Source organism: Chenopodium quinoa, unplaced genomic scaffold (assembly GCF_001683475.1).
Source record: "Chenopodium quinoa cultivar QQ74 unplaced genomic scaffold, ASM168347v1, whole genome shotgun sequence".
Classification (NCBI taxonomy): domain Eukaryota; kingdom Viridiplantae; phylum Streptophyta; class Magnoliopsida; order Caryophyllales; family Amaranthaceae; genus Chenopodium; species Chenopodium quinoa.
The window spans coordinates 3,389,809-3,417,641 of record NW_018745281.1 but is presented as its reverse complement, the minus strand read 5'-3'; the positions used below and the strand labels follow the sequence as shown (position 1 = coordinate 3,417,641).

Genomic DNA, 27,833 nt, shown 5'->3' with positions numbered 1-27,833 from the left:
TATTGTCAAATTAGTTATTGCAATTATTGATATGAAAGCAAATATTATTTAAAAATTTAACACTATTTTTTCGTAAATTACTAAAAAAATGTCAATTTAAGGGAAGATAAAGTGTAACAAATTCATATGTGTAACGCCCTATATTTACACGAGCCCACTTAATCACGAGATCTAATAAGGATCCCTTTGTCCCTATTTTTTTGCCCCTTTACTGTATCCAACATGCGTCTTAAAATGTATGGAGTATATATATCTTCACTTTCTTAAATTTAAAAATTATAAAAATGTAATATTAATTAATGAAAAATATGTAATGAAAAAATCTAACAAATTTCTACTCCTTCCGTTTTTTTATAAGCTAGAGTTGGAAATTTACACTATTCATATGTCATCATTAACTTAATTTTTTCATATTTTTTACTAATCTTAAATTGAAAATATTGATGGTTAAAATTATATATCGACAAATGTGCAATCTAACTCTAACTTATAAAAAAAAAACAGAGGAAATATACGATTATGTATCTCTTATTCCGTATTGATTAATGATAATTTATAGTCAAAGTTTGACTAAAAAAAAAAAAAAGAGAGCCGGGCCTCTGATATATAGCCGCAACAGCTGGTAAATGAAAACCTATATATCGCCTCTATACTTAAACACTCTTTCGATAATTATTTTTTGCCGCCTTTCTATCACATTATTCACCACCATTTTCACAACTTCATCTTCTTCAATCTTTTCTGTCCTCTTTTTCAGCGGCAACCATTAATGGCGTCGGCCAATGAAGCTCAGGCCGTTAAATCTCTCAATACTACTCCTGGCCTCCGCAACCGCCGCTTTGTGGTACTGTTCTCTCACTTCTACCATAAACCCTACTTAAAACCCTACTTTTTAAAATTTTTTTTTTTTGATGTTTGAATTTGTTTGTTTGGAGGTGAGTTAATTCAATTGTTGGAAATTTTGTTGTGCAGTTCAAATCATGTGCTCAACAAATCGACGAGCTGGAAATCAATGTATTTCGAAATCTCGAAACCGTCAAGGCTAAGCCCTCTTCTGGCTCTTATTTCTTCTTGGATTGTCTAATACATTGGAGGGTATGCTAATTTTTTTTTACTATAACCCTTTTATCATTATTGCTTAGTTTGATTTTTATTTTATTTCCATATGGCTAATTTTGATGGAAGCAATTGTATCATGTAATCATAATTGAGGCAATTTGCATTCGAAAGTTCTTATCTTTAATGTTGTCAATGGGAAGGCATCACATTTTGTGGTCACGTATTTATAATTTTGTGGTCGGGGTTTTGGTTCAGGAGTTAAATACAGCCGAGGATTTCATTTCGTTATATGAAGAATTGATGCCCCTTGTACAAACCTTGTCTTTGGCTCTATTACACAAGGATATGATAATCGCAAGACTCTTGTCTAGGTTGCAAATGAAAGCGCGGCTTTCACTGGAGGCTATTTTCAGGTTTGCCTTTTTTAATCTGGATTTTCACTAGTTACTAGTGGAATATAATATTGTGTAGAGTACTGGTTCTGTATATTCGTATGTACAATTTCGTTTTTTCTAGTTTATACGGAATAATCACTTTTGGTTCATGTAGCCGACCCCACTTATGGGATTAAGGCTTTGATTGATTGATTGATATATAATAAGTTTTTGTTTCCTTCTTATTTTGTTATAGGTGGTTCATTATGTTATATGAAGTGCAATAATATTAAGTTACTATTTTGGTATTGAGGATGAACTCTTCATTTTCTCTACAGGTTGATTGCGGAGTTATCAAGAGATCTAGGTGAAGAGTTTATACCGTAAGTTTGTGATTGTCAGTCATAATTTATTTATCAATATTGCGATCTAACTCTCCAGTATAGCTTCTCTGTTACTTTGTATTAAACAAAATGGCACTGGTATAAAGTAGCTTCCATTCTGTGCTGATGCATTTTTTTCTGATCCTGTAATCTTGTACTTGATGATGTTGGTATGCAGTCTGACATCTTTAACACCCACCTAGGACAATCTTTTGGTTGGGTTATTTCTGGAGAATGAATATGAAAGTATATGGACCTGATCTGTTAAAAACATGGATATTATGCATAGATATTCTGAGTTTAAAGTCAATTATTCACTTGGATAGAGTAGCACCAACAACTGCTCAATCTAGTTTAATTTTGATTTTTTCTCTTGACTGCAAGAAGTCAAGAACACTTCATAAGGTTGCTTTCTAATCTTGACTGCAAGGAGTCAGGAACACCTCAAAAGGCAAGCAAATCAGTCTTAATCCACCACTGCAAGCGCCTTACTCATTTGACAGACAGCTAGGGTTTTTCTGTTGCATTTCCCTTGAGTCTCCACTTCATGAACTAAGAGAAATTATATGGGATTAAGTATGAATTTGAAATTGTTCGTCTTATAAAGGTTGCTGCATAAGTGACTTAAAAACCACTCTTCCTCTGCTGATAGGATTTCTATAGCTTCACCAAAATGTCTAGCGATGATTTAATTCTAGGAATTACAAACGCTGCCGTTTAAACGTTCAAATCTAATTTGTTCCTTAATTATTTATTTTAGATGGCATTTTGGGTTTTGAGCAGATCTTTGGAATGACTAATTGACTATCATTAGTTACTATTAATTAAATAATATTTAGTTGGTTAGGTCATGTAGAATTATGTTTAAAATATACAAGGATGGTTTATACCTGTGCCCCCAGACAAAACTTAATCCTTCTATTTATGTAGAATCATGCATGATGTTATCAACAGTGATACTGATGCAGTTCTCTAATTACTATTCAAGATCCCAAGAAAACAGAACTTAAAATGCTGTCCTTGTCAATCTAGGTGCTTCCAGATCATGTAATTTTTTCTAGAATTTATTTTATATGTGATTCTATCACTTCTATGTGCTTTTAAATTGTAGTTTTTAATTTCTTGATTCTTGAAGTTTGTTTATTTTTTATTTTTATTTTTTTTTCATTCAGAGGAGTTGTCAATATCATTTAACATGCTTCCTTCATGTACTTTTTGACAGCTTTCTTCCGAGGATTATTGAGTCTTACTTGGGTCTTCTCAAAGATAAAGCTGACCGAGAACCAGAGATTATTGAGCAGGTCTACCTATGTCTCTTAGGAATATCCTTCTCTGTTAGCCTTTTGTACTTCTTAGGATTACAAATACTTATGAAAGAGCTGATTTACTTGTTTGCAGATGTTTACCTCGTTGTCATATATAATGATGTATTTGCAGAGGTATCTCACCCAAAAAGTTGTTCACATTCTCGAGTAAGTGCAAATTTATATTTTAAATTTTTAGCAAGTTATCTTATTCGTTATTTTTTTTTCTATCATATTGCCAATGTTCTCCTAACTTGGGTTATACATGCGTTCTTCAGTTGTATTGAAGAAAAAAAAAATCTAAATAAATTATATTGATCTCTTTTGCTTTATGTTCATGTGTTTATAGGATGTCATTTGAAGTTAAAACGTGTTACTATGGGAAATTTCATCATAAGTAGTTTAGTGGTATTTTAAGTGCTTCAACAAATTTTTGTGATATGAGCGGTTTGGGAAAATATAAAATTTTTTCTTTCCATATAAACAAATGTTAGTAGGATTGTATTTCTTTTTGCATCAAGCAGTTGTTACAATTCCTTTTCTTGCTGGAAAGGCACCTCGTGCCCCTTATTTGATACTCCTTCCATAATGTTTAAAACTGTTTTTAAAATTATTGGTTAAACTATGCGTTATTCCATATTAAGGTCGATGACTCACCTTATTATTTGATGCATTAACACGATCCATTTACACTACTTTTTTCCTATTTATTTTCACGTTTTAATAATCTTCTCAATCTATTTTTTGCTCTTCTTTTTCTCACATCATTCCACCCAACCAATTTTTTTATTCGTCTTTGTTTTTTCTTAAAGATTCCACTTAAACATATTTATTTATTATTCTTCTCTTTCAACGTTCCATTTTAAACTTAAGAAATTGTTGATTTAAAAATTATAGTCCTTGCACTTGTATTTTGTAAGTTCCAAAGTGGGAATTTTGACTTTTAATTTAAAATGCCATGAGGCGCACTGAAGTGCAAAGGGTCCTAGGAACCTAGATGGAAGCTGCAGATGCAGATTTTAACGTATCTATTTTATTACTACGTATTTTTATTGTTTTTTTTGGATACTAAATAGAAGATTTTATTTTTTCTAGAAAGTCCATATATATATATATAGGGTTGGAATCCGGTGAGAAGCATGTTTACGGTGAGAAGGGTGAGAAGTTTAGATACATTAAGTTATTATTGGAGGTACATCAAGTTGTTACTATAGATACATCAAGTTCACCTTATAAATACAGTTAACAGAAATCTCAAGTGCACCAATAAAATCAATTTTCTAAAATCAAAAAAGGAAAAATAATGATAAAGAGCTTGAGCCACGTTACATTTCATCCCTTACCTTTCCCAATATTAACTTCAATATACACCAGCAAGGTGTTGTAAGTTATCTGTGTTGCAGTACAGATACATTAGAGTTGTTTTAGAGATACATTAACAGTGTGTTATAGATACATTAATAGTGTGTTAAAAATACATTATGAACAATTGAACTTCCATGGTAAATATGGGCACTCACTCAATTGATCTTATAAACGGCTACTGTATGGCCACAAAACAAACCACATGATCTTCTAAGACAACCTCACTCATCAACCGAAAATCACTCCTCTTTCCAACTACAAATATGTTTTCTCTCTCCTCTTTATGGGTTTGGATCAAGTATATAATTCAGCTTGCATAATTGTTATAGCGGGGTAGGAGATTTCGATTCAAATATTAACCATCTTAAATCTTTTTTCTACATAAAGAGCATGTAAATTAATGGTTTTCAACTGGAAAATGGTTAGAGATGGAGATCTTCCATTAAAAAAACAGAGGGGTGCGTAAGATGGAGAAAAGATGGGGAAAGAGAAAGCAAATGTAAAGCCAATAATGTGGCCACGTGGATAGCTGGGCACTGCTCTTCTATTTATTAATACAGACTTCTACCTATTTACATAATTGCCATTAATGAGGCGGAAATGACACCAGCCATTAGATGCAATTAATCCAACGACCAATATATCTTCTCACCCTTCTCACCTTATATGAGCTTCTCACATGATCCTAATATATATATATATATATATATATATATATATATATATATTATAAATAATATATATTATATATATATATATACTACCGCTGTTTCTGAAACTTCGACTCACTTACTATTCATGTGGTCAAAATAAAATAACTCTGACCACATTTTATGAGCTATACAATACAAATAAATTAGCATGTAAGATCTTATTAGATTCCCCTTATTATAAATAATCCAAATATCAACTTTTTATAATTTTCACTTATACACAAAGCGAGTTATTCATGGTCAAAGATGTTTATTGGACACCGCGCAATTGCAAAGTGAGTCGAACTTTCAAGAACGGAGGGAGTATATATATATATATATATATATATATATATATATTTTGAAAAAAACTGAAAAGCTTTTTTAGAAATTAGAAAGTGGCAAATGTGGATAGGAACTCCGATGACTATTGTAAAATCAAAAGAGAGAAGGGGGGTGGGGGGGGGGGGGAGGGGGAGGGGGAGGGTGAGGGGGCAGGTGATGTCCTCTAGCAGGAGACGTTAATGGCTTAGATCATGACCACAAATTGACAATTAGATGGTGAGAGACTGAGAGTAGAGGATGAGAATTTGGTGAATAGGGCTGCCGCCACTCAATATCTCTTTCTTTATCCGCAATTGTTTTCTCTGTCATCTTTTTTCATGTGGCAGGCATCCAGGCAGGTGTGGATGTGTGGTCCTGTAAGTGTCTAGTTTATTTAAGGGTACTCTATGTTTTGACCTTTTCTAGGTCATTTGATGGACTTTGATTTATTGTTTAATTTTTTATTTATTTATTTTCGTACGTGGGCATCTGTTAATACTAAATATAAGGAAATATACACTTCTTATTATACACTAAATATTACTAAATACTCCTTTCGTTCTTTTTTGTTCTAATTTTAGTCCGTTCTTTTATGTTCTATTCACTTTGATTTATTCTATTTATGACATATCCATTTTACCATCTTATCTCTTCAACCCTACAATAATTACACTTTTCCGTACTCTCTCTCCCTCTCTTGCTTTAATCACCTTATTCTTATACAAACCGACTTTTTTACATTCTTTCTCGCACTTAATCTTACACTTAATTCTTCAACAATTTTTTAAATTGCATATCTATTGCGAGTAGAACATGAAAGAATAGAGGTAGTATACACTACTCATTACAATAAATATATATATATTAACATTCACGTCGTGTCGTTTTACCCATATCCAAATCTTGGACCTACTTATCATGCCCCAAACCTTTTGAATTGTTTTATCGAGAACTTAGCTTTGCACCCATATTAGATATACGTTGATGACCTTGTCTTGGTTGTAAATGTGTTAATTGATATTCTGATTGAATATGATCTAAGATTAATTTTTCTTTTTGCTATTTGCTCAGTTTATTGTTCTCGAATTAGGTTTTCCGATACCAGCCATCCGTGTGTGTGTCTCTGTGTCCTGTTTTTTTGTGTGGTGTATAGAGTAGCATATGATAGTATGTTTTGGCACTATTATAGTATTAATGTATTATCTGTCAATTGACTACCTTGCCATGCTCTTTTTCCTTAACGGATAGCCGACCCCAAATCATTTTAGTTGTAAGGCTTTGTTGTTGTTGTTGTTGGTATAAATTCACTAGGCATTGACAATTACTCACTGTTGACTGAAAATCCTTTGACAATTTTGAAAATTTGCTTCTGTAGGGTTACAGTCAAACTAAGATATTATCCCAAAGATTTTGTCCAGGAGTTTATGGCTAAAGCGCTGTCATTTTTGCTGAGAAATGCACCTACTCCACAACTTAAAGAAGGTGATGTTAGTAAAGTTCTTTGGGGTCCTGCGATCTCTGTAAACGTACAAAGTGATTAGCCTTCAGATATTCTAGATCATAGATCTTCAGATTTGAGCTGCTTGATTGGCTAGTTAAAATGTGTTAGTGTCAGTTTAATTGCATTCAGTTGAATTAGTAATAGCTCATATAATAAATCCTTTTTTTTTGGTCATTATCTTCTATGTTTAACCATGAGTCATCTACCTCTTGAATGTTATCCACCTAGTACTTTAAAATGCTTTATGTGCTGCTTTTGTGGGGTGTTGTGTTCTATGGTGTTCTATGCTTTGTAATTATTACTCACTGTAGGCAATTAGAGAAGAATATTGAAAGTTTCTTCAGTAGGGGAATGTTGAATTAATTGTAAGATTAAATGGTATCCTAAGCTTTCTTCTTGACCTTGTCTGCTGGAGATTTTTAAAAGATGTACACTATCAGATATTTAGACTCATGGCTCCATATGTGTTGTTTTGTGGTGAATTTTTGTGCTCTTATATACGCATAGTTTGGTTTATCTACTTCTTGTTCTCTGTATATTTATGTAGTTCAATAATCTGGTCTTCCACTCTATGATGAAATATGGAAAACTGAAGTTAATTCAATGGAGATCTATTGATCTTGATCAACTGATTGACCTCCACAGTGCATTTTTTCATACTGCACTCTTCTGCTTGCCTTCCTGCTTGTATTTCTGCACTCGTTGTTTGAGTAGTAATACATAAGTACTTAAATGAAGGCTGCTTTCCTTCTGTATCTTATACTATTTTAGGTTCTGTCAGATGTTGTGTTTTGCCCCTTTGAACTTTTGTCCACACAGTTCTTAAGTAAAGTTGATCCTTGAACGATTGACATTATTATGCATTGAGTGATACCTGTTTTGGCCTGGTTCATATGTGCAATTATAAGCTGGGTAATTATAGCTGTATATAAGAGACCCTTATATTTTCCTGTCAGTCTTTGGTTATTGATTATTAATTTTGTATGCAGGTGTTAGTAAAATTCTGCATGAAGCTGCAAGAAAACCATCTGAGGCCAAAAAATTTGGAGCTAGTGCGTTGCTGTGGCATATTATGAGAGGAACATCATCTAACTTTCATTCACGTGCATCTCGAGTGCTGGTCTTATTAACAGATAGTGGCTTCTTAAGTATAGGTGACAAGTTTAACCAAGGTAGGTTGTGAATTTTTGATTTGCCTTTGGTTTTTTTTTTTTCTATTTTTTTAATCTTTTGCCATCTTTCTGTATCTTATTAGGCATCAAGTTCAAAGGTTTTCATCCTATATACTTTTCACCATTTCATTTCACTGCAGGTTCTGACACTGTTACTGAAATTGTGATTGCGTCTCTTGAAAGATGTATGGAGCTGGATGTCAGTGAGCTGCAGCTTATATGGAATAACTTGTATGAAGCTGTTGCTAATTCTCTATCTGGCGGATATTCTCAACATTTATCCTGCCTGTTATCAGTGCTTATATCAATAATTTCTGTCGATCATGGCCAAAAAGTTGGTGGTAGGTTGTGAGTGAGCTTATGAATTTTTGTGTGTAAAGTTCTTGTAGGCTGTGAAGCTGTATAACTGTTTCTTAGTGTGACTGCTCTATATTTATGTGCAGACTACAAGCAGATGCAGAAGCTAGTAGATTTGCTCATGTGGAAATTTATTCTTCCATTTAGCAGTGGTGAAACAAAGGGACTGGTATCTGAGGCTGCTGATAAGACTTTTCAGCTCCTGTTGTGCGTTCTTGATGGTATTTGCAATAACAACAATTCGACTGGTATTCCTGAACTTGCCTTGCAGTGGGCTCCTGTCTTTCAATTAAAGAGCTCAAGGTATCCTACCTTAGATACTTGGTAACATCGGTTGATTTTTAGGCTTTCTGTAGAAGCAGGTCTATTGAGCTGACATTTTAAATCTTTGTTTCAGTTTGCTTACGCTCTTGAAAGATTTAGTCATGAAGGACTATGCTATACTTGCGTTCCAAAGCAATATTTTAAGGTAGCTTTGCCACATGGATATGTTGCCAATAGTTAACATTACTTTACAGCATTACTTACTGAGCTTTTTTGTCATTTTGATAGTGGTTGTTTGAATGTACTGGAAATAGCTAAGGGAGAAGCTCTACATTTGATGCTGGCTTATTGTGAAAGATTTCAAGCTAAAACAGGATGTTTTAATGTTCTAGAAGGAATGCCAAAGGAATTGGTTGTAAAGTCCAGATGTTTTTTTCAAGAGACAATTTGCTACTGGATAGGAGTGATAAAAAATATGACGCACAGGGATACAATAATTGATGAAGTAGTAGATGAGGACACTTTGGCTTTACTTTGGGGAACCATTTGTTGCATCCCTTATTTCTTATCTGTCGAGGGGAATGAGTATCTGATGAATTTGGTTGATGAGGTTGATCGGCTTTTAATAACTGAAACAGGTACAACTTTTAACTCTGTAGTTTCACATGAGCTAGAAAAGTCTTGTTGAAGGATTCTCTTTGGAATTTTCCAACTTAACAGTCTCAATCGGTAGTGGCAATGTAGAGATTTTGTTTTTATATGCAACATCTTGTTCTTAAAATATTGAAGAAGAGAGAATGGGACCACCTTCACTTTGAATTTGCTCCTTAGGATGCTCTATGAATATCTTACTCTATGTCTAGTAAAGGTCAGTTAGGAACAACAATGGTCGGATGTGGTTACACCTTATCCTATACCCATATCTACCACTTACTCAAATACCCCCACCCATGTCAACACCAACATCCATGCACACCAAGGTAGGTACAGATTTAAAATATACCTACTACACCAATTAAGAGGTTTTCCATTATCCATCTATACCTGCCCTGCTGCCCATTCTGACTATCTAAGTGTGATTCAATTCCTGCCTACCTTGTATACATGTAATATCCACCTAAGTGTGATATTCAATTCCTGCCTACCTGTTATACATGTAATATCACCTTTAATTTTACCATTTGTTGATATTATTATATTGTATAATATTTGGGTAGGGTTGGTGTGTTGTAATTGGATTTGGGGTGGTGCAGGAAAGTTCTGATACTCACCACCTATCAACTACCCATGGCGGGCATGTTTGATATCCCCAGTTTCTCCGCTTCACCAAAGAAATACCTTCTTGCTCCAACCAGGAGAGATTTGGTGCAGAATCCACCAAATTTAACCCACCTTTCATCCAATTGATCACTTAATTTGATTGTGGAGCATGAGAATAACTATGTAAAATTGTATGTTCATAAGCAGAAATGTAGAGTTCACTCTGGTAATAGTGATCTTATAATATTTAACCACCTTAATTTGGTAAGGGTTTGTATTGTTTTCTTCTTGGAGGTAGATTTTGTTCTCAAACTTTAAACTAGAGCTTTCTCGTCTCTCTTCTGGCTAACTTAAAGATACTAAACGTCGCATTTTGTGTCAGAGTGTTTCACTTTTCCACAGTTAAATAACTGTGTTCATTTCTTATTTTCTAAGATAGAAACTGGTTTCTATAATGGGGTTGTGGTCTCAATTGTGGTAAGGCTTATGCATCGCAGAAGTATTGTTTATGCGGCATCACGTAAAAAGTGAGGGTTGACTGGGCAGGATTTATATGTTAGTTTCTGTCGTATGATCCTTCTATTGTCTTTTGCAGTCTCTAAAATTTCGGTTTTATTCTTGTAGCTGATATTTTATAGTCATTGTTGTATAATTATTGAAATATAGTCTGTGTAATCTAATGAAACCTTTTTTTGATTACCGATTGAGGAAAGGGGAACATTTAAGCTATTCATAAATTCGTATGCTTATTGTGGGTTCACGTAAATGGTTGTGGTTGATATGCCGTGATTTAATGGTATTTCTATCTGCCATACTGTCCTTGTTTCTGGTTTTGGCTGTATTGGCCAAAATAATGGTCTGTTTAGGTTTGGGAAATCTGAGTATAGTAAGCTGATATTTTTACACCTATGGGCTGGTAGGTTGTGTTACTTGCCTATTGGCTACACAGCTGTCATTAAACCCTTGATGGAAACCTTAGTATGGGTAAAAGGACTGTCAAAGTGGTTTTAGAAGCACTCCTGTTGTCTCATTTTGGTCGATGAAATTATTATTATTTTTGCTATCTCTAAGGACTGTCAAAGTGGTTTTATCAAATGGAATGCAATAATCACTATGAAATCTGCAATTTGGTGAAACGTGGATAGATTATTTGTGGATCTTTTGTAAAAAGTATAAAATTTTGCCAACGGAATGGCATTTCGGTTACGGAGATCGTTTTCAGCATGTCTTTTATAATGAATTGCTTCATGTCAAAGCTCTGTTTTGAATCCCGATCACTGGGTAACTTTTAGGAATGTCGTTTTGTTGTATTACATTCCATACATGCATGCATTCCCTTGAATGTTGAAAAAAAGTGCTACAGGACTTTCTGGATACTGTTGTATTTAACATTTGGTCTGAATTCTTTTCCTACTGTAACAGAGTCTCAAGGTTCGAACTTGAATGATTTCTTAACTCATTTGGTTCATCAATAATTTGTTGATCCATTTGTATATTTTTCCAGATTTTGTTGCTGGAGTTCCCAAACGTATATGGCAGGGCCTAATTGGTGCTGCTTTACAAAGTTATCATGGTGCAGGAAGACTTGAAAGATTTGAACAAGAACATACAAGCAAGATTTTGCATCTAGGAAAAAGTTATAAATCATCACAGCAAATACTGTCTGCTGTAGCAGAGTATTTGGATTTGAAATATGGGTAGGTAATCTGGTTATGTTGCTCTTATAAGCAACTATTTGATAATTTTCTACCTTTATGCTTTTCTGCAATATTCCGTCAGAATAGTTTGTCTTATAAAACCTGCACAAATGTCAGGGAGAGTCTCCAAAAAAACAAAGGTGTCTCGATAAGACATCTAAAGCTTGAAGCAGCAGATGGGATGGATGCTTTGAATGTATTTTCAGAGAACCTATTTCATCCTGACAAGGAACTTCGTGTTTCGACCCTTAAAATATTGTGTCATTATGAGCTTTTGAATTATGAATCACAACAGATGGATGCAGAAGATTCAGAAGAAGATCACGTTGGCACCCAATGCTACAATGTACATTCTATTCAGTAATTTTTTTATTCCCCTCATCATGGATAATAAATATTTGTGTTGATTTGGCCATTAAACAGCTATTTTTTTTTATTATTTTGTGCGACATACAGGTATTTAACCTGCTTCTTACTATTGAGCAAACACCCATCTCAGTTGCCACTGGTAGAAAGGTCACTTTGCTAGTTTCTAGAATACGGACTTCTCTATCTGCTCCTGGGGTAACTGAAGCCCATGTACTGCCAGCTTTTTATGGCACTATCGGGCTTCTGTATAACCAATACATGGATTTATCAAATGCAGCTTTAGAGTGCCTTTCTGCTATGATCAGCACATATCCTGGGCTCTTGTGGAATAAGTTTATCTGCTTTTTCGAGCAATGCCAGACCATTTCTATAAAGGCTCATGGGTTAGACAACTCCAACATGATAGCATGTAGCGATAAAACTGGTTTGTACTAGCTCTTCAAAATTCTTATGTCATTCAAGAACCTGAAGTCCATAACTATTTATCATACAATCTAAGATATTGGGTGGAAAATTGTGTTTGCTATTTGCCTCTAATTAGACCTGTAAAAAATCGACCTGATACAAAAAAGTGGGCCATGAACAAGATTTCATGACCTGAAACCTTTTTTTTTTTACCTAAGCCTGACTAATTCAAAAAATAGTGTCAAACCCGACCATCCCATTTATTTTCTGATTGACCGTAAATTATTGCCTTTATAGTAGTTAATGTTGCATTTGTTGGGTATAACATTGTTTTGGTTGGTTGCATACATCTTTTTAGGTTGAATATGTCATATAATTTGATAAGTTCATCCGTATATATTATATTGCACTTAATTTTTTATATATTTATATCTATCGATATATGGTTATATATATTGAACTCGAATATAAAACTACATAGCATTTCTGAAATCCCTTAATCAATTGGTCTACCTGAACTTGAAATGTGTGGGTCAAGAACAAACATTTTCTGACTAAAACCTGAAATGTACCAAGCTGACAAATGACCTGAACCTGAACATTTTCAACCCCAACCCTTCCTGACCAACCTGGTTGTCAGTTCTACCTCTAGTGCATTGTTTAAATACTATAAACATCTTCAATTAAAATTTTGAACTGAAATTCTCATCCTCTAAGAGAACTGGTAGGCTATACAATGAATTTTTACTAGTCTGCTGGCTGACAACGTATTGTATTAATGGCTTTCTAATTGCTTGCTCTGTTGTCCTGGTTAGATTTGGTGGAACATTTCCGTTCCTTTTGTAGCACATCTTCTGATAGATCTGGCTTGTCTATAACTCCTTTGCTACTCCAAGCCTTACAAAGGATTCCAACCGTTACCGAGTCACATTCTCGCCAAATAGTTCCATTATTTTTGAAATTTCTGGGCTACAGTGATGAAAACCCGCGGTGAGTGCTGATTTTTTATTTATTAAATGATTAGAACTGGGCTTGTCATGTCATGGCGTGGCTTGGAGATTGTACTAATTGTCTGTTATATGTGCTTCTGTTGTAGGTTGGAATCGTTTGATTCACATGCTTGTGCTGGTAAGGATTGGAAAGTTGTACTCATGGAGTGGCTTAACCTATTTAAGTTGATGAAGAATCCTAGGTCATTTTACTGCAGTCAACTATTGAAAGAAGTCTTGGTGAATAGGTTTGTAACTATATGTATATATATGTTTGTCTTTTTTCCCTCTGTATCTTTGTGATTGGAATATGACGAGAGTGAGGTTTCCAGGTTGCTTGATAACAATGATGTTGAGATACAAATAAGGGTTTTGGATTGTCTCTTAAATTGGAAGGATAGGTTCTTGCTCCCTTATGAGAAGCATCTGAAGAATCTTGTCAGTTCAAAATGTTTGAGAGAAGAAATTGCTACTTGGAGTTTATCCGAAGACTCTAATTTGGTTGAAGAAGAGCACAGAGCCCAACTTGTCCCGTTAGTTATTCGATTGCTGATGCCAAAAGTTAGAAGCCTTAAGACACTTGCCTCAAGAAAGGTGAGATGGCTTAGTGGTTGATTGCTTTTTTGTCCAATTGAATTGCTAACTTAAACATTATTTTATTTCCCTATCATACAGCATGCAAGTGTAAGCAATCGAAAGGCTGTGCTGGGATTTATTGCTGAATTCACTGTTGCTGAGCTTCCTCTTTTCTTTCAACTATTGTTGAAGTCTTTGCAAATTACTGATCTTGGTAATGAAGAAATAGAAAGTTGTGCTTGGGTTTCAGAGAAATGCAATTTGGATGAATTTGAATTGCCAACTTTATTGAATTTATTCTCTGTGGAGAGAATATTGGCCATTCCCTTGAAAAAGAGATTTGGGTTTTTGCACGTGGTTGAAGAGATTTTTAGAATTTTTGATGCTTCACGTGTCAGCCCATTTCTCGATCTTCTCTTGGGTTGTGTTGTCCGTATTCTCGACAGCTGTGCTTCAAGTATTCTGAATAGAAGTCCTAAGCAACCTGCTCAACTTGATGGTTCGTCCGATATTACCTTGCAAGAAAGTAGAAAGGAAGCTATGAGCCATGTATGGGTACAATTAACTATGTAATTTACTGCTTTAATTTGTTTATGATAAATGTTACATATTTACATATGTGTGTCTGTGGTGAGGCTGGAAAAGTAGATCTGGGCTAGGTTAAGTTCAGTAGGCACGTATAATAGTGTCACTTGTCTTTTTGCTAAAAATATGTGACTCACCAGTGCTTATTATTGAAAATGGCTTTAATCTGTAGTATTACTCTTACATATATACTTTGGATAAGCAGAAAATTTGCTGTAATCACTGATCATATTTGTGAATATATGTACAGACCAGCTCGGCGGTCAAGCAATTTAAAGATATGAGATCATTATGCCTGAAGATCATTTCTTCCATTCTTAATAATTACGAGGACCATGATTTTGGCTCTACATTTTGGGATATATTCTTCAAGGCAGTGAAGCCTTTAGTACATGGATTCAAGCAGGAGGGCTCAAGTAGCGAAAAGCCAAGCTCTTTGTTCTTTTGCTTTCTTGCAATGAGCCAGAGTCCGAGACTTGTTTCTCTTTTATGCAGAGAAAAGAACCTAATTCCAGATATCTTTTCAATCTTATCTGTTCCAACAGCTTCTGAAGCCATAATTTATAGCGTTCTCAAGTTCACTGAGAACCTTCTAACTGTTAAAGATGAGCTTGGGATTGATGGATATGTTATTGATGACGTTTTTTGTTCAAACCTTGATGGTCTTGTTGACAGCCTGCACCATCTATGTCACTCTTTCACTGAGAAAAAAAGGTATATTATTTTTTATGTGCTCGTTATATTTCTATGTAGCTCTCTAATTGAAGTGAAGAATAGTTATTTATGTTTTTGATTTCTGTTCGCCTGTTTTCTATCAAGATTTACGCAGCAATTCAGCATAATGTTTCTTGATGGTTCTTCAAGCATTAAAATATAATTAATGGGTGAAGATGCTTCTTCTCTCTATTCTTTAGCCTTCTTCACTTTTATTCTTCTTGGTTAGCTACAAGGTTACTTAGGTTAGGAATATTGACAACCCTCTATGTGTCATAAACTGGGAGGGTGAGGAAGTGGGACTGTAAATACTTTCTGTAGTGGAAGGCATGCTTTTTGAAGCTGTGAAATCTAGTAGGTAAAAACTTTACCTACTAAAAGACCTATGATTCCAAATCCAGGTATTTTTGCAATTAATGGAATTTTCTTTATCTAATTTATTAAAGAAGTGCACAGAACCATGTACAAAAAGAGGACGAGGTAATCCTTGTAAAGTAACTGCAAAAACCATAACTGGAAAGTATCCCATTTTCTTTTAATCTCCCTATAATATAATTGTGAAAGGCTTTAGCAGTTTTAGCCCATTTTGAAGCCACCTTCACGGTTATTCATCTTACATTAGCTACAAGGTTATTTACTTAACAATTATTTTACTGATTTTTTTCTCTTCATATTTATCAGATAATTTACTTATTCAATTTGATTATTAGTTTTATTACTGATTAAACTTTTTACTGATTGTCATTGGTTTAATATTACCAAGTTTCTATTATCTTAACTATAAAAAGTTTTATTGTTCTAGTTGCTTGGAATCTATAATTGTTTCGTTTGTTCTACTCATTTTGCTTTATTCAATTATTGTCATATTATCTTTCCTATCAAACCCTCCAACCACACATATGTAAACATTTTCACTCTCTTTCTTTATCTTACACCCACCGACTTTTTTACATTCTCTGACTCTCTTACTTTATCTTACATCCACACACCCTTTTACCTTCTCTCTTACTTTATTTTACAGCCACCTACCTTTTACACCCTCTCTCTTACTTTTTCTGCACCCACTCATCTCTTTCATAGTTCTCTACACTACATATCTACAGTTAATTAGCCGAAAATTGAGAGATATTGTTAATTTTTCGTTAAAGTAATTACATTAATACCACTTTGACTCTCATCATATCTACTTTTATATTAATAGAACCCTTGAGGTAGAGGATCGTTGTGAAACTCTAAGTCTCGAACGTAGGACATAGATAATATTTGATAATATCCTAGTGTATTTGGATATTATCTAATATTATCTATTTAGTCGTTTTAAAGTGAAAATCTAGTCGTGTGTAATTTGGTTCAAATGATGAAACGCAGAATGATTATTTTGGCAAATATTTATCTCTCTTTATATATATAAAGAATAACAATTACTTCCTCCGTTTATTTGTTTTTACCAGATTTACTTTATATATATATGATCAAAGCTGATTTTTCCACTAATTTGATTTTAGAATTGATTTTTAAGAAATTTTATTTTATTTATGGTGAAGAGAATAGGGCCTCAATGGATTAGCTAATGCTTTTAATTACTTTTAATTTGGCACTATTCTAGTAATCTTTATTTCTCCTGTTGATGCTCGCGCCTTCACCACTCATTCCCTCATCATTTGCTTTAAATCAATTTTCAGTCTCTATTTCATCATTTCTTCATTGGATCTTGTTTATTTTTACCCCTATGGTTTCTGCTTTTGGGCAGTCAATCAATCAATTGATCAAAGCCTTAGTCCCATAAGTGGGCAGTGAATGCCAATTTTACATTCTGGGCAGTGGATTTTTTTGCCTGTATCGTTTGTGTGTTTCATCCATCTTTTTTGCAGGAAGTTGCTCAAACATCCTGGGGAAACTTTGCTGAGAGTTCTGAAATTGCTATCAAAGTTCATAAACGATCAATCAGGAGCAAGAAAGTTTGTGGATATCTTGCTTTTGCTTGCGTCAGATGGCATAAAAAATTCTGGTAGGGTCCTATTCCCTTTTCATGATGAGTTCATTTTGTTTAGTTCTATTTTCTGAAGTAATTTGTTTTTTTTTTTTTTTTTTTAGATTTGTGTATGGAAGCTTTGCAGATCCTCAGGGATATAGTTTCAGTATTACGAAGTGAAGCTAACACTAAAATCTTGAAAGCTGTATCTCCCATTCTTATATCTGCTGAAAGGGGTGTTCGGTCGTCAATCTGTAATCTTTTGGGTGCTCTTGCTGAGAATGATTCATCCATTCGCTCTATGGTAATTGTCTTATGTTCTTAGAATTTCCTTTTTATGGTTGCCAGGATTTTTAAATTTTTTTACATTTTTTTTTATTAGGGTGGGTCATGTCTTTTCCTTGATAATTTCTCTTGTATTTGCAGGTTAATCTCGTTTGTGAATTAAATGCCACCACTTCTGCAATGGAATTGGATGACCTTGACTTTGATATTATCATCAACGCTTATGACAGAATTACAGCAGATTACTTCTTCGGTGTTAGTGAGGATCAAGCTATAGTGATATTATCCCACTGTATTTATGACATCAAATCTGATGAGTTAATTTTAAGACAATGTGCATATAAGTCACTCCTCTCATTTGTCGAATTCTCTGCACTAATAATTGGGGAAGAAGTAAAGAACCAGGATGTTCCTGCACGAACAATGGCAATTGATGACCCTTATTGGACTGATAATCACATTCAGCATATTGTAAATAAATTCCTTTTGAAGCACATGGGAGATGCAATGACTAAAATAACAACTATGCAAAAGGTAGGCATCTTTTGAAACTCTATTCATTACTGGTATTATAGTGATTTATTCATATACTGGATTCTCAAGGTCACATTGATTGTTGGGTATGATTCTAGGAATGGATTGATTTGTTACATGAGATGGTCCTGAAGCTTTCAGGAATTCCAAATCTTGGAAGTTTAAAGGTCCTTTGCAGTGAAGATGCTGAAGTAGACTTCTTTAACAACATCGTTCATTTACAGGTATCAATTACTATCGAGTCTTAAGGGTTCCTTTTTTGTTCACCAGGGTTATTTTTTGGGTTAAATTTCTGCAAAATGAGGGTTCACCCGAATTTAAATACATCTTATTATAATTACGGCAACATAACCAAAGTCTTATTCTTTTATTCCCTAAAAGTTGAGGTAGGTTGAATCAAGAATCAATTTCCCGAGCTCATACACAGATACTTTTTCCTCCATTTGCTTCTATCTTTTGCCATGCTCTTGAAAACCCACTTTCATCATTACATTTTTAGCTGGGAACATAGCATTTAGATGGCTGCGGTCCAGTTGACGACTTGACGTGGGTCTTTTGCGTTTGGATCAAGTCTATTGTGGTCTGCTCTAAGTTTAGTTTATTGTTTTCAAGATTAGGTTTCATCAGATAACTATCTGTGAAGAATGCCATTTTTCTTAAGATGACTTGGAAAATAATTTATAATTTGTAATAAATCGATTTGTTTCTTATCCAATTAAGCTCCCTTTTCCTTTCAAAAAACCATAAGCTCCTTTCATTGCTTAGACATAGGTTGACCACTTAGATTATGATGCAACAAAGTTAAGTTATGGCTTCAATACTAAGTTCAAATTCTCTTTTGTTTAGTTTTTATTATGTGAACTTTTATTTTGAAGTACATAACTTTTGAACCATAAATTTATGCTTCCTCCATTCTCTTTTACTCGCAACATTTTTACTTTCACGATTGCCAATGCATGATTTCAAACTTTAAATATATAATTATAGATAAGTAAATAATCTAAAATTTTGATAATGTGAAGGTATAGTACGAGATTAATCTAACTAAATCCCACATGACTCAATTTCGCCCAACATCTAAATCAACAAAGGTGGTTTAATTTTGAGTATTCTTAAAACTAAGTTATAGCTAGCTTATAATTTTGATTTATTTCAGATAAGATAAGTTGGTAAGAATTGCGCTTTCATATGGTAAGATTTATATGTTAAAGCATTAATTAAACAAGTATCAAATTAATTTGAACATGCCGCATTTTACTTGGACGGAATAGATGAACCATGAGAGCGAATGATTTCCTTTTAGGTATGGACTTATCAGTTATCTATTTATTACCATTCTTTTGGACTTGACTTCTGTTCACACCTATGTTTTTGTTAAAATACATACTTGACTAACTCCCATCACATCTACTTCTTTATTAATATAGCAGTAGATAACCCAATCAGTACTTATCTCCTTAAAATTTGTAAAGTGATAATTGTTCAAATTAATGTGGGATGGCTGGAGTAATATATATTTTGGTCAATTGGGGATGTGTATTCAAATTAGTTTGTAGCCATCAGTATTCATGTCATTTATGAGTCAGGTCATTTCGAGTCGGCCCATGTGTTGGACCTCTTTTGATCCGAGTCTATCTTCAGGTCATTTCGGGTAATGATTAAATTTTTGAATATAATTGGGTCAAAATCAGGTCTCGCATTGAGCCTTTGGTGTCAGGTGACTCAAGTTTCTTCTTAACTCCTTCCATCCAAGTCATCTGTGGCCTTTCTCAGCATATTACTTAATGGAAAGTGGATCTATAACATCTATTCCCTGCTTTCCCATATCCAATGTATAAAGTACAAAAGGTGGTCTATTCTTAACTCCCTCTATCCATTTTGTATGGGATCTTCTTAGATTTGTTTTGAAATATACTTTCAAAAAATCTTATTATCATAATTTTACTATTTTTTTAAAGATATTAATGGTATAAAATGTGCATTGGAAAACATGAAAATTGCCAACATTGCGATTAGGAAAGAGTGGCGGAAGTTTTATATTCTGAATAAATTTATTAAAAGGGGTTATTTTATACTGGAGTTTGGAAATTAATGGAGCTAGAATTCAATTTCTCTGTTCTTACATCTATCGGGTTAGTGAGAACCAGAACCATTATCGCTTAGTTGAGGTTACAGCTCACTTGCTGTGTATGGTGACAAGTTATTTTCCAGCCAGCTTTGGATCAAATGATGACTGGGACAGGAAACATATGTTGATCTTCTAGTCATGCATGTGTAACATGGTAATTACTAATTAGAGTGTGTACTTAGAGAGGCGGAAGGCTAGGACTTGTCTAGGTTCTAAGTTCTGTTTGGCCTGTTCCATTCTGGCGATGCTCTCTTGTAACAAATTTTTTTTGGCAAGAGTGAATAATAGATATATTCTCTAGTTGAATTGCTGGGAGGTCCTTTCACGCATGAAATCTCCAATCCCAAATTTTTTTTTTTTTTTTTTTCCAAATTCCATCTTTTATGTGTCAGTGTTGAAGTTGGGAATGGGAAGAATTAGAATATACAGTCCTTGCCTTTTCACTTAGTGGCCCTATATCAGCTGTCACTTTCTTTTTAAAAGTGCCCCAATTTTTATTATTTATGTGTGCTTTGTATATCTGTTTCATAAATTTCTTTTTCAAAAAAATTTCTCTTTAGAATGAGTCAACAGGATTTGTAATGAGATAGCAACTTTTGAAGGATGTTACCCATGTTGGAAGACTTTTTTCCCTTAGAAATTGCGTAGAATAAAGTGTTTTAGTTTGGGCATTCCTTTGGTACTAATTTGGGCTATCGTTTTTATGGAAACTTAATTTCTGAAGAAGATTTTGGTTGCCCCAGGATATACAGACGTAGGTTTGTTGAGATAAGGTCAAGAGTATCCTTTTCATTGGTGATTTGAAGCGACTGTTTGGACTTGATTGTTATTCCGCTCAAGCAGGGTGGGGAAGGAGGTGAGTTGAGAGGTTGTGGTTGGTAGCTTGGTGCTGTACTGGGACTGCCAGTAGTTTTTTTGATATGTATGCAAGTGATGACGGTAGTTTCTGGAGAAACAAGGGAAGGATATCTGTGTCTGTATCTAAATGATTAATCATCAATTAAATTCATGATCAGATAATACCGACAGTTTTTTTTCTGTCATTTCTTTAGTCTGTAGATTTGTGCGACTCATTTGTCTATGTAGCTTCAACTTAGTAGTATGCTGCCTGAACTCTCCCTTGTTTATCTTTGTCTGATGTTTCAGCTGGATTGGCTCAGTACTTTTTTTTACATTAGTTATTTGAGATTCCTGGTTCTGTTGTATTATGATTTCCTCAGTAATCAATTTTTCTTCAATTGGATAAAAGAAGGGTCCAGTGAGGCATTTCATTCTAGATTGTAGTTTACATGTTCTATATCTAAATTATGTTTATTAGATAGTATGAAAATTGCTTGTGTGTACTGCTGCAGTGCTGACTTATTTTTCCTGTTGCAGAAACATAGGAAAGCCAGAGCATTGTCACGCTTTAGAAATATTGTTGCCACTGGGCAGCTTTCCGAGGTTAGCTACATGTTGCAGTTTGCCTTTTCTTTTATACAGTTTTTGCCTTTTTGACTTGTTGATTCATTTGCATTTTTCCTGTTCTCCAGTTCATGTTGAAGAAAGTGTTCATACCCCTTTTTTTCAGTATGTTGTATGACTTGCAAGCAGGAAAGGGGGAGCATATTAGAAGTGCTTGTCTTGATGCCATTGCTTCTATTTCTGGTCAATTGGGATGGAAATCATACTATGCTTTACTAATGAGATGTTTCAGGGATATGGAAAAAAAGCTCGATAGGGAAAAGGTCCTGTTACGACTTGTTTGCTCTATACTTGACCAATTTCATTTTTCTGAGACCTATTCCTCACCTGACCTGGTATTTCCAAGAAATGATGTAACAGAAAATGATCCTGAAGACAAAACTAATTCAGCTACTATACCCAAAGGTGCCAGCTATATGTTTTCTGCGACACAGGCCTGTCTTACTGGTACTGTGCTTCCAAAGTTGCAAAAACTGCTTGTTTCTGATCCACAGAAAGTGAATGTTAATATTAGTGTTGCCATCCTAAAAGTTTTAAAGAAACTTCCTGGTGACACCTTGGACACTCATCTTTCAAGTATTATTCATCGAATATCAAACTTCCTTAAAAATCGTCTGCAAAGCATTCGTGATGAAGCCAGATGTGCTTTGGTTGCATGTTTGAAGGAACTCGGATTTGAGTATCTTAAACTTGTAGTCAAGGCTTTGAGTGCGACATTGAAACGAGGATTTGAGCTTCATGTTTTGGGATATACTATTAACTTCATCTTGTCAAAAGGCCTTCCAGATACTGTAGGTGGTATGCTAGACTTTTGTTTGGATGAGCTGCTTCGTGCAGTAGATAATGACATTTTTAGTGAGGTAGCTGAGCAAAAAGAGGTGGAAAAGGTTGCTTTTAAAATGAAAGAGACTAGAAAACAAATGTCTTTTGATACACTTAGGTTGATTGCCCAAAATGTGACTTTCAAATCCCATGGTTTGAAGCTGCTCTCTCCAGTAACTGCGCATATGCAGAAGCATTTGACACCAAAAGTAAAATTAAAATTGGAGACTATGTTGACTCACATTGCTGAAGGATTTGAAAGAAACTCCTCTGTTGAGCAGATTGATCTCTTTATCTTCATATATGGCCTAATTGATGATTGGCTTTCTGAGGATAAACGTAGAAGAGAAACTAAGTTAGTGAAGGGGTTAAAAATAGAAAAACATCTTGAGGCAAGTAGTAATATTGTTATGAAATGTTATGTTGGGACTGAACCACAGTGCTCATATCTTATTGCAGTCTTTGCTCTTCGACTTCTCCACAATCGTTTGAGAAATATTAAACTTCACAAGGGTGATGATCATCTGATCTCTCTGTTGGATCCCTTTATAAAGCTTCTGACATCTTGCCTGAGTTCTAAGTATGAAGAGATAGTAGATGTTGCCCTCAAGTGTATATTCCCTTTGACAAGGCTGCCTCTTCCCTCCTTGGAATCTCAAGCTGACATGATAAAAGTGACGTTATTGGGCATTGCGCAAAGTACATCTAATGTAAATAGTCCTGTAATGCAGTCCTGTTTAAAATTATTGATTGCCCTGCTACAGAGCACCAAAATTACCCTTTCAGCTGATCAATTGCATGTATTGATCAGGTTTCCTCTTTTTGTTGACCTTGAAAAAAACCCCTCTTTTGTTGCCTTGACACTTTTAAAGGCAATTGTGCGGCGCAAACTTGTTGTCCTTGAAATATATGATCTGATGGATCAAGTTGCAAAATTAATGGTAACCAGTCAAGAGGAAGCTTTCCGCAGAAAATGCAGTCAAATATTGTTACAATTCTTGCTTAACTATCAACTTTCTCAGAAACGAAGGCAGGAGCATCTTGATTTCCTTGTGATTCATCTAAGGTAAGATACCATATCATCCCTACTTGAGATGTAAAATGTGAAATTGTTATAGTGTTCTTTTAGGCACATTGTTTTATGTAAATTTTGTTTGAAGGTATGAACATGCCACTGGGAGATCAGCTGTGTTGGATATGCTTAAGACAATTATTAAGAGGTTTCCGGAGAGCGTAATTTGTGAGCAGTCAACGATTTTTTTTCTCACTTTGGTTCGTGCTTTGGCCAACGATCCTGATAATCAAGTTCGCTCCTTAATTGGCATTGTTATAAAGCATCTTCTTGGCCGCATAAACTCACAACCACTCGAGTCCATTTTAAATATGTGTCTTACTTGGTATTTGGGGGAGCAACAACAGCTACGGAGCCTATCATTTCAGGTAATGATTTATATGATGGTAATATAGTAAATGTAATGCATCTAACTTTTTCGATACACATTTCGTTCCCTATTCAACTTCTTTCCCCCTAAGCTCTCTTTGGTGGGTAGGATCAGTTGGAGAAAGAATGGGTCGTTCGGCACTTGAAATTAGATGATTTTGTCTATTGGTTTTCTCGTACTTGATTCTGGTGATGTTATTATGCTGAGTCTACTAGGCTGCAATTTCATTTTTTGGGAATATATTGTCTGGTAACTTGCTTAAGGTTTTAGAGTTGATACGCAAAATGTTCTTACTGTCAGTGTTTATTTTGTCCAGGCCCTTGGATTTGTTGTTGAAGTGATGAAGAGAGGATTTCGGAAGCACATAAATGATGTGCTGCCTGTTATGAAAATGACCGTGCAGTCTGCTATTGATGTGTTGAATGGTGGGCAGCTAAATCTGTCAGATCCGGAAACAATTCCCTTTTGGAAGGATGCATATTATTCTTTTGTTTTGTTGGAGAAAATTCTTACACAGATTCCAGAATTATTCTTTGTTGGGGATATTGAAGTAAGTTTCTTGTTGTTAGCTCATAGTCCCTTTTTCTTTTCGAAATCCAATTTAGACTAGAAAACATGTATGTAGATTTTTATAAATGATACTCGTAATTTAACATATGATATTATGAGTTTATGACTAGGTCTCATGGGTAAGGATTTTTTTTTTAGTATTGATCTTGCTTAGTGCTTAAATTTCTCAGAGTTGGATAATGCTGGTATATAGTTTTGACCTGAAATGTTTAAACTAGGTTGCTATCAGAGAGAATTCATAACATGGATACATATTTCAGTCATCATAGCATTTGTTTTTTTTTTTTTTTTTTTTTTTTTTGGGGTGGGGGGGGGGGTGTGGAGGCAGGAGGAGCATGAAGCATCTCTGAAAGTCTCTTTTCTTGCTGAATGAATTGATTTTGATATTCTTTTCGAGTAAATGAGGAAGAGACATTCGAACAAATGCATAAGACTTGTGAAGAGTAATGAACTGGAAGCACTGGTTTCTTAGAAGCTTAAGACTTGTGAAGAGTAATGAACTGGAAGCACTGGTTTCTTAGAAGCTTAGCATTTCAGTCAAAACTATAGAATGTGTTATCATCAAAAGATTGCCACTTTTGTTTTTTTGTTTTTTCTAGATATTCCTGCAGAGAAGCTTCTATACGGTCAATTGCTTCTCTAAAAATTTCATAACAGAATCGAGTTTAGGAGCTTTATTTTTATTTTTTCTTACTTCAAAAGATGAAGCTAGTTGCTTCAACAAGGGTAATAATTTGCAGCAATTAATCTGAATATTCTCAAGTGTTTGTTGGTAATACTTTCTTTTTTCCAGGATATATGGCAGGCAGTCTCTGAGCTTCTTGTGCATCCACACCCATGGATTTGTAACATATCCAGCCGTCTTGTTGCATTGTACTTTGAACAAATGGTAAAGAAAGGGGGTAAAATCGGAACAACTTGCCTTACAAGCACGAGTAGGATGTTCCTGATTGCTTCATCTCTATGCAGTCGATTAAAGGTTCAACTCCCTGATAAAGGTGTAAGAAGAATTGTTAAATGCAATCTTGCATTTGCAATCTGTGGTATACAGTCTCTGTTGCGTCAAACAGAATTTCAGGATCCCTGTACATTTTGGTCCTCCCTAGGTTCACGCGATCAAGGATGTTTTCTTAAAGCTTGTCAGTTGCTTGATACAAAAAGTGGAAGGAATATCACAGAAGTGTTCACTTGTGGATTTGATGACGATAATTTTGATCAGAAAATTGATAATCTTAGTTCTTTGCTCGTGTCTGGTTTACTAAACACAATGGGAAAAACTGCCCTTCAAACTGAGGATACTCAGGTCAGTGAGCTCTTAGGTTATAAAGCACAGATACTGAACCAGTTGTCCTTTGCTTGTTCACATTGTGTAATTATGGCTTTTTTGTTCTCAAACCTTTATGTTTATCAACACGATTTTAGCACTCTTATAAAACTTTCTTGAAGTCTATTCTTAGTTTTCTTTAAAATTTCCTTAATTTTACTTGAATGCTCATTTTTCTCTCTTTACTCGCCTTTTTCAAGCTCTTTCAATGGATTATTTTGTTATGTCTCTTTCCCTATATATTATGGTTACTTATGACGATTCATGTTAGCCGACCCCAAATCATTTTAGGACTAAGGCTTTGTTGTTGTTGTTGTTGCTGCTTTCTTTGTTGCTAAAGACCTTTTTTTGTATAAATTTCAGACGAAGATGATTCTTGGTAGTTTTAGACTGGTGGCTGAGCAGACCACTCAAGAAGATTGCCTGCAGTATGCCTATTTGTTGTTGTTCCCAATTTACAAACTTTGCGAGGGGTTTTCTGGAAAAGTAGTTTCAGGTAAGATTTATAATTTCCTCAACCTCCAAGTATTTCGTATTGTACCTAATGTCTGCCACATTGTTGTGCTGAACTATAAGGCTGGCTTTGAAGACATTGAAGTGCATTTTGGAGATTTCAGCAGGTGGCTTGTTTGGTTTTTCGTTTGTAACTGATAGTATGAAGGAAAAAAATAAAATAAAATAAAAACAGCTTTGGCTTATTTAAGCAGGTGGCTTAGCTCACCAGTTACCTATGAGTAGCTTTCAGCAAAGTGGAGTGAAAACAGACTTAGAGAGAGAGAGAGAGAGTGGGGGGGGGGGGGGGGGGGGCGATTAGGGAAGGAGAGTTTTATAATATAATCACTCTCCCTTTCTGGGGAAATCATTACCTTTGATTTTTTATTATGTGAAGCGCATCCAGGGTAGGTTTATATACTCTATGCTTTTGCGTTTTTAGTTGGAAGCTTAAAATGTCTTTTTCATCTATATGCAGATGATGTAAAGCAACGTGCAGAAAAAGTTCGTCAAAAGATACAGGACAAACTTGGTACACAGAACTTCGTACAAGTTTACAACCAGATGAGGAATGATCTTGGAGAAAAAAGGTTCAAGAGGAAGCAAGAGGAGAAGCTCATGGCTGTTATTAATCCTGTCAGAAATGCCAAGAGGAAAATGGGGGTTTCTGCCAAGCATCAAGCCCATAAGAAGAGAAAAATGATGGCTACCAAGATGGGTAGATGGATGCGCTAGGTGCAAATTTTCTTGGTTTGGTATCAATTTTTATTGTACGTCTCTGATAAATGCCCAAATTTGACAGTTCACTCTTGATAAGTCAGGAAATTACTCGAATGGACTAAGAGTCGCGACCTAGTCTTCTGAAATTTCTCAACTGGCTTATTTGGTCTGTTGGGTGGACTGAAGGACTTGGTGCCTTGGTGGTAGGAATTGTAACTGCTTGTATATATAGATTGCAATACCTTGAATCAGGGCGATGCAATGTCCTGTCTCAAGGCAAATTTTGATAGAAATTATGAGATAAAATTTTTGAATCAGACTCATTGATAAAGCTCTTTTGCAGTTATCTGCTTTGAAGAACCTATGAACTTCTTTCTAGTATTCTCAATGCACGAGCCTCTTGTTCTTGATTTTTCATTAATTACTAGTTTCTGCACAGCAATAACATCTAAACAAATCGGAGATTATCTTATACTATAGTAGTGTTTCTGCAATCTTGCTATGGTTATTATATATAAGAAAAAGTATTGAGGAAATAAGATATAAGAAATACAATTTTGCAAATTCCACATTTTCTATTTACAAGAGAGATCTTTACATGAGGAAAATTTATGCTTAATTGAATAACTTTGTATGCTTAATTTTCTGCATTTTATTTTCAGGTGAGGCTAATTTGACTTGTTGATTTAT

The 27,833-nt window shown here is 34.7% G+C and overlaps 1 protein-coding gene across 1 annotated transcript; it reads left to right on the top strand.

Moving 5' to 3' along the window:
• The first annotated feature begins 646 nt into the window (after positions 1–646).
• LOC110711628 (small subunit processome component 20 homolog) lies at positions 647–27,564 on the top strand. Its single transcript, XM_021890043.1, has 31 exons — positions 647–844; positions 973–1,095; positions 1,315–1,472; positions 1,772–1,816; positions 3,039–3,117; positions 3,215–3,288; positions 6,877–6,983; positions 7,992–8,174; positions 8,315–8,515; positions 8,618–8,834; positions 8,929–9,000; positions 9,084–9,433; positions 11,560–11,752; positions 11,870–12,098; positions 12,209–12,545; positions 13,342–13,516; positions 13,623–13,763; positions 13,848–14,109; positions 14,191–14,640; positions 14,927–15,390; positions 17,262–17,398; positions 17,485–17,666; positions 17,789–18,181; positions 18,280–18,405; positions 21,687–21,752; positions 21,842–23,661; positions 23,756–24,035; positions 24,354–24,587; positions 25,401–25,910; positions 26,295–26,427; positions 26,902–27,564. The coding sequence occupies exons 1-31, from the start codon at positions 770–772 to the stop codon at positions 27,156–27,158; spliced, it is 8,073 nt and encodes a 2,690-aa protein (XP_021745735.1). The 5' UTR covers positions 647–769; the 3' UTR covers positions 27,159–27,564.
• The last annotated feature ends 269 nt before the right edge of the window (positions 27,565–27,833 follow it).

Bases quoted from the DNA above. Each gene is read 5' to 3' on its own strand.
- LOC110711628 (XM_021890043.1), top strand. From the start codon at position 770: ATGGCGTCGGCCAATGAAGCTCAGGCCGTTAAATCTCTCAATACTACT. The intron at 6,984-7,991 runs GTGATGTTAGTA...TTTTGTATGCAG, and splicing joins TACTCCACAACTTAAAGAAG to GTGTTAGTAAAATTCTGCAT. The intron at 24,036-24,353 runs GTAATGATTTAT...TATTTTGTCCAG, and splicing joins TACGGAGCCTATCATTTCAG to GCCCTTGGATTTGTTGTTGA.